At 38.4% G+C, this 11,232-nt stretch overlaps 2 protein-coding genes across 2 annotated transcripts; one reads left to right on the top strand and one right to left on the bottom strand.

Moving 5' to 3' along the window:
• The first annotated feature begins 3,753 nt into the window (after nucleotides 1-3,753).
• Nucleotides 3,754-5,007, top strand: LOC138881921 (uncharacterized). Its single transcript, XM_070162224.1, has one exon. The coding sequence runs from the start codon at nucleotides 3,754-3,756 to the stop codon at nucleotides 5,005-5,007; it is 1,254 nt and encodes a 417-aa protein (XP_070018325.1).
• Nucleotides 5,008-6,177: 1,170 nt separating this feature from the next.
• On the bottom strand, nucleotides 6,178-10,941 carry LOC104223330 (metal tolerance protein 4-like). The gene is made up of 7 exons (XM_009774752.2): nucleotides 10,599-10,941; nucleotides 8,993-9,162; nucleotides 8,183-8,381; nucleotides 7,860-8,038; nucleotides 7,628-7,778; nucleotides 6,831-6,961; nucleotides 6,178-6,745 (listed from the first exon to the last, which is right to left on the bottom strand). Exons 1-7 carry the CDS (start codon nucleotides 10,831-10,833, stop codon nucleotides 6,566-6,568), a joined length of 1,245 nt encoding a protein of 414 aa, XP_009773054.1. The 5' UTR covers nucleotides 10,834-10,941; the 3' UTR covers nucleotides 6,178-6,565.
• Nucleotides 10,942-11,232: the final 291 nt, after the last annotated feature.

Here is an 11,232-nt window from a genome sequence, read left to right as displayed (position 1 = left end):
AAATCCTGGAGATCCTCAGAAGATGCACCGTTGAAAGTAGTAGTGAAGAGTTTGGTGAAACCCATCCAACCTCCATAAAGCCTCTGAAGACGTAGCTGATCTATCACCGGTCTGCATTGTTGTTCGGCTAAAAAAGCGATACATGACCTCGCCATTCATGAAAGGACAAGAGTAGGGGTTTCAATTTAGCACTGAGAGAACAAAATCGCACGACAGGAAAGAATGAATGTGAAATTTTTCCTAAATCTGTAGCCTCTGGGGGATAAATACAGACGTCTCCATACCGATCCCTCAAACTCTACTAAGCTTGTCAGTGAACTGTGAGACCCGTGTAATCTAGAGCTCTGATATCAGCTTGTCATGACCCGGATTCCCCACTCTCAGGAGTCGTGATGACACCTACTAATATGAGCTAGGCAAGCCAATTATTGAACCATCTACCTTTTCACCAATTTGTTCTCTTTAACAATTACGAAGAAATAACGTTTAAACAGCGAAATATAACATAAGCGGAAGAAAAAAAATAACCTATCTAAACATGACTATCTGCTACAGCTATTTGAGTCTCGACTATCCAGAACTTGTGTCACAGTTTCACAGACGGTCTAAGAATACTACAATTAAAGGTCTGAAAGAATTAAATACGACACTGCCTCTGGAAATACTTGTAAGAAACAGGAAAATGGATAGAAGGAGACGCCAAGGCCTACGGACAGGGCTACCTCGGGTCGCCTGATGAACAAGGATTAGCAATCTCACTACGGTCCGAAGTCTACAACACTAGGGTCTGCACAAAAGAGCGCATAGTGTAGTATCAGCACAACCGACCCCATGTGCTGGTAAGTGCCTAGCCTAACCTCGGCGAACTAGTGACGAGGCTAGGGCCAAACTACCAAATAAACCTATGCAGTTCAAATATATATATACAGCAGAAAGGAAATACAGAAATGAACTAATAAAGATAGGAGGGGGAAACATGCTTCGGGGAATAACAGGTAAAAACAGAATATCAAGAGAATTATAAAGGAATCAAAATCAACTGCTACAAGAATAAGGAAAAACAAAGGCATATTTCACTTTCTTTTCACATCTTGTGGTAGGCGTACCACCCGCTCCCATTTTATTATATTTTGTGGTATGCATACCACCCGCTCCCATTTCATTATATCCTGTGATAGGCGTACCACACGCTCCCATTTCATTATATCTTGTGGTAGGCGTACCACCCGCTCCCATTTCATTATATATGTGTTGCGGTGTGCAACCTGATCCATATATAATATTGTTGTGGCGTGCAACCCGATCCATATATAATATTGTTGCGGCATGCAACCCAATCCATATATAATATTGTTGCGGTGTGCAACCCGATCCATATATAATATTGTTACGACATGAAACCCAATCCATATATAATATTTACAATTATAAAGAGAGTCCCGACAAGGGATCAATAAGGTCTACACTATCCCCGCAAGAGATTCGAGAGCATAAGTAAATACGTCCCGGCAAGGGAGAAACAGCTATAACCAAACTGATTACAACATCCAACTACCTTTGTTATAATCAAACTCGTTACCACACCTAACTACCTCTGCTACAACCAAACTTGTTACAACACCTAACTGCCTCAACTATAACCAAACTTGTTACAACACCTAACTGCCTCAACTATAACCAAACTTGTTCCGACACCTAACTACCTCATCTATAACTATAATCCCTACCCAACACAAAGAATCATCAACCTAAGCAATCGTAGTATCCATTAAGAACACAATGCAAGGGAACCACAACCCAACAGTAGCCCGGCAAGGGGGCAACATAATGATCTCTTCTCTTTCTCACTTTTACTTCACAATTCACTTCACAACTTGAGCCAATGCTCTAGAGTTTCAATTATCACTTATATTTTCACAATTCATTATACAACTGGAGCCAACGCTCTTCAATGTTCATAGGTCACAATTCTTTCCACAACTTTACACAACAAATAGCAATCTTCATCAAGGCATGAATAACACAATGAAATTATGAAAATCACATTATAAGACTCACGGTCATGTTTGACACCAACGTATAGATACTCATCACCATGCCTATACGTCGTACTCAACAAGAAACAAATAGCAAATAGGTAAGGTTAGACCAAACACTTACCTCGATGCCACGAACACAATTCACGATTCAATTATAGCTTTACCCCTTGATTCCACCACCAATTCGCTCGTATCTAGTCACAAATTACTTAATTACATCAATAAACGTTAAATGAATCAACCCCAATGCATGAAAATTAATTTTTTAAAGTTTTACCCAAAAAGTCAAAAATCGCCCCCGGGCCCACATGGTCAAAACCCGAGGTTCAAACCAAAACCCGATTACTTATTCCCCCACGAACTCAAATATATAATTTGTTTTGAAATCGGACCTCAAATCGAGGTCCAAACCCCCAATTTTTGAAAAACCTAGGTTCTACCCAAAACACCCAATTTACCCCATAAAAATCATTGATTTTGAGTTGAAATCATGTGAAAAGATGTTAATGATTGAAGAAAACGAGTTAGAAATCACTTACCAATGTTTTGGAGAAGGAAGGCTATTTGAAAAATCGCCTCTTATGTTTTTGGAGTTTTGAAAAATGAAAAATAACTGAAAATCTCGTTTTAATATACCCCTTTCAGACTCCTTGTGCGGACCGCACAAAATAGAGTGCGGTCGCACAACTCTTCCTGTGGACTGCAGTGATATATTTTAGTATTTTGGTCATAACGTTCCCTACAGATGTCCAAATTGTAATTTCTTTACCTTTCTGGAAACTAGACACGAAGGGCTAAAACTTTCATTTTTGAATCATCTCAAAATTACTAGTAGATCAAAAGATATAGGCTTTCGAAGTCGGACCAGTGAAATGTTCTTCACCGCGGACCTCACAGAATCTAGTGCGGCCGCAGAGCCCTCACCGCGGTCCGCATAAAATCCAGTGCGGCCGCACAAACCCCTCCACGGCAGCATTCCTCTTTGTGCGGACCGCACTGGTCTGTTCAGAGGCCTTCCACTTCTCTGAACCTGCAACAACTATGTTTTTAAGCCTAAGACATCCCGGAACCTACCTGAAACTCACCCGAGCCCTCGGAACTCCAAACCAAGTGTGCATACTAACTCAAAAACATCATATGAACATACTCGTGCGATCATATCATCAAAATAACATGTAAAATTATGAATTAAACCTCAAAACTCATATTTTCATCAAGAACTCTCAAATTTCATAACTCTTCAACCGGAAGTCCAACTCGCGTCAAATAAATTCCGTTTTTCACCAAATTTCAAAGTTATCTTCCAAATACTATAACAAGTTTGTACCGGGATCTGAAACCAAAATATGGGCCCGATAATAATGGTTTCAAACATTAACTCTTTTCTTTATTTCTTAGATAATTCAGTAACATAATTTCTTTCAAAAATTGATTTCTAAGGCTTGGGACCTCAAAATTCATTTCCGGGCATACGCCCAAGTCCCATATTTTATTGTAGACCTCTCGGGATTGTCAGAACATGGATCCGGGTCCGTTTGCTCAAAATATTGACCAAAGTCAACCATAATCAGATTTTAACTCTAGAATTTCTATTTCTCATATTTTCACATAGAAGGCTTTCCGGATATAGGTCCGGACCACGCACGCAAATCAAGGTGATGCTAAATGAGGTTTTCAAGGCCTCGGAAAGTAGAATTTTATTTTAAAACAAGTGATGACCTTTTGGGTCATCACACATTTGAAGTTTTTATCTGCTGGTGGAAGAGCAGTCCTCATAAGGTATGTACTACAAGCTATTAATATTCACACTTTAGCAGCTGTTCACCCTCCTAAGGGGACTCTTGAGCAAATTCAAAAATTTGTAGTTAGATTTTTTTTGTTAGGTAATGAAACTGGTGATAAACACCACTGTATTTCCTGGAAGAATCTTTGTTATCCATACGAAGGAGGCTCTATGTTCAGAAGCCTGGAGGACACTTGCAAAGCCTTCAATGCTAAGCAACGGTGGAAATTCAGAACCACCAATTCACTGTGGTCTCAATTTTTAAAGGCCAAATATTGCACAAATGTGCACCCTACCAATGTCCAATGGAGACCTGGTCAATCACATTGTTGGAAAGCCATGTGTGAGGTGAGGCATAAAATGGAAGAACATATCTGGTGGAAGGTAGGAAGAGGGGATGTTAATTTTTGGTTTGATAATTGGACTAAACAAGGCCCTTTATGCAGTAAATTGGAAGGTGTGATGGTTCAGCAAAATATTCAAGTTTTTGAGGTGTATAGAAATGGACAATGGGACTGGTCCAAACTCATACCTCACCCTCTCAATTTTATCAAAGAGATGGTATTCAATACCACATTGAATGTTTCCCAGCAAGCACATGATACACCAATCTGGACTTGCTCAGAGAATGAAAAATTTTCTACTGTTTTTGCATGGAACCTTTTTAGACAAAAAAGACATATATCCCAATTTGATAAAAGAATATGGCATAATGATGTTCCATATAAGATGGCCTTTCTTACATGGAAAGCAACCCATGGCAGAATCCCAACTGATGACAAGGTTTCAAAATTTGGTATTCATATTGTTTCTAAATGTTGTTGTATTGGCGCAGGTATGGTTCCTGAAGTGGAGACAGCTCAGAACTTTGTTGTTAACTGTTGGAATTTCAGAACCAGCAACTCCATCACCTCTTATGTCACTAAAATTATGCCTCCAATTATTCTATGGGAGCTGTGGAGATCAAGATGCAGCTCTAAGTATGAATCAGAAAATCCAGCACTCAATAGATCCATCTCATTGATTACTTTCAACATTAGCAACCTTGTTAAATCATGCTTTAGAAAAGTTAAAGTACCAGGTGATTGGGACAACTTGTGCAAACTACTAGAGCACCGATTTTCGGAAAGATCAACTATTCTGGTAAATTGGAGCAAGCCTCCACCCCCTATATGTGAAACTTAATACTGATGGATCGTGCATTCATGGTACATGTGGAGGAGGAGGAGGAGGAGTTGTTAGAGATGCACTTGGCAGATTTATTACGGCTTTCACTATGCCATTGGGACAAGGTACCAGTAATAGTGCTGAAGCTTCCTCATTTCTGTTTGGACTAGATAAGGATGGGGTACAATCTAGTCATTGGAGAGACTGACTCAATGCTCCTTCAAAATTGCATCAACGATACAGTTTCTACACCATGGAGATTGGAAGAGACGGTGAATAATATCAAGAAAATTGTGGAAGATCATGGTATCCAAACTAGACACTGTTTTAGAGAAGCCAATAAAGTTGTTGATAGATTGGCCTCTCTAAGTCACACCACTGATGAAGTACACATATACACTCACTTTAATATCTTACCAAGACAAATTAGAGGTTTCTTGAACATTGATAGATGGCAGCTACCATCTTTTCGAGTCAAAAAGAGAAAGCCTAGTGGACTTATCTACGAGCCACCTTGAAGTACCCGCTTTATTTTTATTGGCATTTTTGGGAACATGTAATTTGCTCATAGGTCATTAACCTGGTTCCCCAGGTTAACATTGTTATAATGAAGGCGAGGCCTAGCCCTCCTTCAACAAATGTAATTTGTTTTCAAGTGGCAATAAAATCGTTATAAAAAAAAATAGTTGAGCAAAAAAAAACGCGCAGTTTCATCGAAAGATGATTCGGCGTCATGATGCAAAGGCTGACCGATTCTGGATTTGTTACGCGCGATATGCCGACGACTTACTACTAAGAATCGTGGGTTCCGTCGATCTTCTCATAGAAACACAAAAACGGCCTTCTATATCGAAATCTCAGTTGAAAAAATAATAGGAAAATTCCTGGATCACCCATGGAGAAGAACCAAAACAGAATGGTTCCGCCTACTCAAAACTAAGAGGGGATGCCCTGTGGCCTTACCTAAGTCTAGTTTCGAATCTAGTCTACTGCAGTAAGTAGTCTTGTCCGAAAGCCTCAAACTGCACCGTCTACTCAGACTGTCACACCGGCAACGAGAGCAGTAAGAGCAGATAGTGGAACAGAACTAGCAGCAGATAGGCATTCAGTTAGCTTGAAAACGGTAATACTATTTTTCTGTCTTATCTTCATCATTAACTACTTATTCCCCAGATTACTTCCCAAGAGTTTTGGAAATGCTATCATTATTATAGGTAAAATTTTAAAATACATATCTCATTTTTGTTTCTTAATGGGCGTGAAAAGTCTAAAGTGGACAACTAAAAGTGAACGGAGGGAGTATTACAAAAGGATCTACAAGATGATCAATAGGGGTGAACCTGCAACCTTACATAAATGACACAAATACTTCTCGCACTGAAATTAAAATCAAGTTCACTATATCTCTTTCAAGAATCCACTGTGCTGAATCATATGAATATACACTTACACCACCAGTTAAATGATTGTGTCCACAGCAACTGAACCGGAAACCAATATCATTCCAACTCTCCTCTGTATATCCACATCTCTTAGTACTTCGTACACGTTTTTCTGGAATAACATCACTGTAAAGCTAAGTTTCAGTGTTCGGTAGCCTGCTGAGGACGGAATGCTCTGGTTTGTGTTCACATTCAAAATCAAGATGAACGAATGCTCGTTCAACATCAGGGAGTTTCTCGAGGTTTATTTGTAGAGTTTCTCCAATAGTATGTGCTTCTTTCAATGGCAAATCTTCTGGAAGTTCGATATCAACCTGTTGTGAGAGAAGCTGAAAACTTTTAAATTTGACTGACAGAAATATCATTATATATGCTACTAGAGATATTCAGGAGACTGACCTCTACGAAGTACAAAACACCAAATGTGTATGCCCGAACTGTATCAACGCGCTTCACTTGGGGGTGTCTTATAACAAGATATGTTAGCTTTTGCAAATATTCCGGAGGCGCTGACTGTCCCACCAATGACGCTACATGAGAAAACCTTGTTCAGGTTAGCATCAGACATTCTTCGGTCCATAACAACATTTTGACAATATTTTGTGAAATTCTTTAGTAATAGAATTTCACGATGGAAAGAACGAACTTCTTCAGTAAATTCGAGCTCCAATATCTCAATTGGGCTATCAAACAATAGGATTGCAAGCAGAAAATTTTGCAGCACTTACTATCATTTGGTGATATTTCCTTATTTATGTTAGTAATAGTTTATGGATTCGATTAAGAAAAATAACTTATACAAGATATTGAAGGGGAGCCTTGGCGTAACTGGTAGAGTTATTGCCATGTGACCAGGAGGTCACGGGTTCAAACCGTGGAAACAGCCTCTTGCAGAAATATAGGATAAGGCTGCGTACAATAGATCATTGTGGTCCGGCCCTTCCCCAGACCCCACGCATAGCGGAAGCTTAGTGCGCCGGCTGCCCTTTAAACTTATACAAGATATATACAGAAAGAAAAGAGTTCTTCATAACTGTGATTCACTATGATGAAGTGATGTTCCATCAGGTGAGAAGGGCAGCAGAAGCCCGCCCTCATTACCAATTTTTCTTCTTCTTTCACTCTCGCCATTAACTAACTAATATATGTGTCCCGAATAACCAGAAAACCACCGCGTTGAAAGGAACAAGAATTACCTGCATTCTCTAAAACAGTTCCTGACCAATTGGAGATTGTATAAATTGCAAGGATAAGGGCACCAACGGGATCGATCCACCAGTAGAACTTATCACCAAGGACAGCTGCTACCAATCCGACTACATTAGTAACCACGTCAAAATAGTGATCCTGACAAAGGTATCTTCAAGTTAGACAAGTAGACAATCAGGATAAGGACGCAAAGCTAGAATGCGAAGATACTACACACACCTTTGCATAGGCACGGACAATGTTGTTTCCTGAGCTTCTACAGTAGAGCCAAAGAGCAAGTTTTACCACTGTGGCTGTTATCATGATAGCATACAACCAGACAAGCTCATCAGAGGTCATCTTTTCGGGAGATTTATTTTCAACTAGTTGTTCTACAGCCTGAACCAACACCTGAAAGCCTAAAATGGACGTAACTTGAGCATAATATCAATAGAATTCTCACAGATAATTTTCTTAACATAGCTCCCCCAAAAAATCTAACGACTCAATAGATTCTAATGCAAATAGGATGAAATGGTTAGCATGTCAAAGAGATCGCATACCAAGTGTAGCCATAACAGCAGCAAATATAATAATTCCTACTGGCTGCACTCGCAACTTCCCTATAGGATATTTGTAGATGTTGATATTTTTCATTGATAGGTGAGTCAGCCATAGTATGCCACCAGCCATGAGATCAAGTAAGGAATCCAATGTAGATGCAGCAATAGCCAGAGAACCACTCTTCACCGTGGCATAGATCTGCAAGGTGCAAGATGGTTATTACTGCCATTATAGAAAAATACATAAAACATCACTAATACTGGCTTTGATATCCAAGGTGCAAAATGTGTTACCAGAGCCATTATATGAAATTGCATAATCACCATTTTTGCAAACTAATTTCTTCTGGAGTGCAAGTAGTAGCGAACCTAAGTTCAATTGAATCCCCTTCGTCAAAAAATTGCTCTGTACAGACTGGATAAAAACTTTTTCTATATATATTCAAATCTGCTTGACATAAGAAAGTTTTAAATTTAATGGTAAAGGGGGTTCAAAACTTGCTATAGGTCACAAGTTTGAATCCTAGGTGCGGCATTCGTACATTCTTTTTAATCCAATTCCAAGAAATGCACCAATGTCGCACCTAAGATTCGAACTTGTGACCTATAGCAATTTTTGAACCCCCTTTACCATTAAATTTAAAACTTCTCTTATGTCTAGGGGATTCAAAAACTAATATATATATATATATATATACAAAAAATTATCTTTATCCTATTTGTACAGAGCAACTTTTTGACGAAGGGGATTTAATTGAACCCCCTTCATTGTACTTAGGTCCGCCACTATAAGTATGTAATTGTTATTACCTTGAGAGCTAGCAATACAACATTTGCATAATTGGAGATCTTCATCGCCCTCTCATGTTGAGCTTGTTCTTCAAGATCCTCAGCATCAATGCAATTAGATGCCACAATGGAATCAACTTCTTCAAATGACTTCAATGTCTCAAATTGTTTTTCATAGTAGTCCTTTTCTCCTATGGTAAAAAAAAAAACCGCAAAAATGAAAGAGGGAATGAACAATTCAACAAAGAAAGGGAAACAAGCTAGCTTCATTGTAGGCGGGGTGCAATTTGATATCCTTTCAAACCCTTCAGAGTCTTAATGAAGTTAATGTGCAAGGAATAACAGAAAGAATTTTATCAAGCAGTTGTTCTTGATATACCTACATATCATCAAGACTTATAATCTCCATTTCCAACCACGCACTCAAGTTTGATACTAAAGGAGGAAAGGGAATGGGACGAGAGGTGTAACCAAACACCATACAGGTTTTGAGAGTCCTTAAGATCTAATGGAACATGGTCAAAACACCAAATTTAGCCTAGGATCAGCATCTTCCACTAAATTTCATCATCGCATTATCTCTACCACATAACATAATGTTTCCCCACCCTTCAACAACAACTTGTAAACAAAATTGCAGGTTTCAGCTTGACGAATAGTCGACTAGTGTCCTTAATTGTGCTAAAACATTGTCATGTGGACTATGAAAATGCATGCTCAACCATTACCACAAACAATTAAGACAAAAGCCCATTCCACAAAATATTGCAACCCAAAAAACCAAAATAAATGAAACAAAATAGAAAATGACCCAATCAATTTCACAAGGTCTTCTCTACTTCATTCACACAACAGCGTAGCCACATACATTGAAGGATGGTCAACCGAACACCCTTCATCGAAAAATTATACTGTATATATAGAAACATATATTATATATAGGTCAAAAAGTATTTTTTATATGTATATATTAAATTTTGAACACCCTTCACGAAATTCCAGGCTTCGCCCTTGCCTTCACAAATAGAACACATGTATACTTTATGCTAGTCCATATACTTGAAATGTACTAGGAAGTAGTAGCTTAGACAGCAATTTCAACACAACATATATTTCCAATCTCCTCATACTTTCTCCAATAAACACAACAGATAGACACAAAAAATATACATGTCAGCTGCTTGATATACACAGAATATCAAAGATAGAACTAAAAAAAAAAAAACAGAAAACCAGTCCCTCTCTGTAACAGAAGTTTGGCACTTTTCTTTCTCAAGACTCAAACTAAGAAACTTTTACTAACATTGTGTTCTTTCACCATTTTGTGATTAAAGATGATATAATCTAGTTCAATATAATACCAAAAGTTAGCAAAAATGACTCGTTTTTGTTTTCTTTAAAATTGACTCTTGACAAGCAAAAGGGGAAAGGGAGCCTTAGCGTAGTTACTGCCATGTGATCTCATGTGACCAGGGTGCAAACCGTGGAAATAGCACGGTAAGACCGCGTACGATAGATTTTTGTGGTCCGGCCCTTTCCGGACCCAGTGCATAGCGGAAGCTTAGTACACCGAGGTGCCCTTTCTCTTATAAGCAAAAGGGGAATTGAGGGAGGAGAAAGAGAGAACCTTTAGTTAAGCAAGAGGATTTGGAAAGGTCAATATTGGAGCAAGATTCAACATCACCATTATCATTAACACAAGACTTGACCTTTTCAGGTAATCTTGCCAAGAAATCACCCCTCAGAGATGTTACTGAGTTCCGGCGACTTATCCGGTGGCTGCTCCGCCGTCCACTTCCACTAAGCTTCCACCCTTCTAACAATGGCGTCTTGTTTTCATTCTTTACTTCTTCTCCCTCCATTTTTTCACCACACCCCACAATTCAAAGCTTAAGTTTCAATTCTGTTACAACACCATTGACATATATATATAGCTGCTCTCTATATAGAGGTTTTGGTTTTTTGTCTTTATTTTAGTTTGATTTTAATATGTGATGAGAATTTGTCTGGTGACAAAAAATAGTTGGACTTTTCCAGAAAAATGTTTTTTTTATATTTGGATAAAAAAAATTCTTTTTTATATTTTAAAAGTAGTGAATCTTTTTGACAAGATTTTCTAGAAAAATTTTATTTTGCGCGTCACATGACAAACACTTGAGGCCTTTTTTTTTTGTCTCTCAATTTCGTGGACCCAAAATTTTATGGAGCAAAAATATAAAATATGGGTCCATAAATTTATGAAAATACCTTACACAACTAAT

Source organism: Nicotiana sylvestris, chromosome 11 (assembly GCF_000393655.2).
Source record: "Nicotiana sylvestris chromosome 11, ASM39365v2, whole genome shotgun sequence".
NCBI classification, from domain to species: domain Eukaryota; kingdom Viridiplantae; phylum Streptophyta; class Magnoliopsida; order Solanales; family Solanaceae; genus Nicotiana; species Nicotiana sylvestris.
Note: the sequence above shows the minus strand (reverse complement) of the source record. Positions and strands in the feature narration are given on the sequence as shown.

Bases quoted from the DNA above. Each gene is read 5' to 3' on its own strand.
- LOC104223330 (XM_009774752.2), bottom strand. From the start codon at position 10,833: ATGGAGGGAGAAGAAGTAAAGAATGAAAACAAGACGCCATTGTTAGAA. The intron at 9,163-10,598 runs GTTCTCTCTTTC...TTTTTACCATAG, and splicing joins ATCCTCTTGCTTAACTAAAG to GAGAAAAGGACTACTATGAA. The intron at 6,962-7,627 runs GTAATTCTTGTT...TTTCTCATGTAG, and splicing joins AACTGTTTTAGAGAATGCAG to CGTCATTGGTGGGACAGTCA.
- LOC138881921 (XM_070162224.1), top strand. From the start codon at position 3,754: ATGACCTTTTGGGTCATCACACATTTGAAGTTTTTATCTGCTGGTGGA.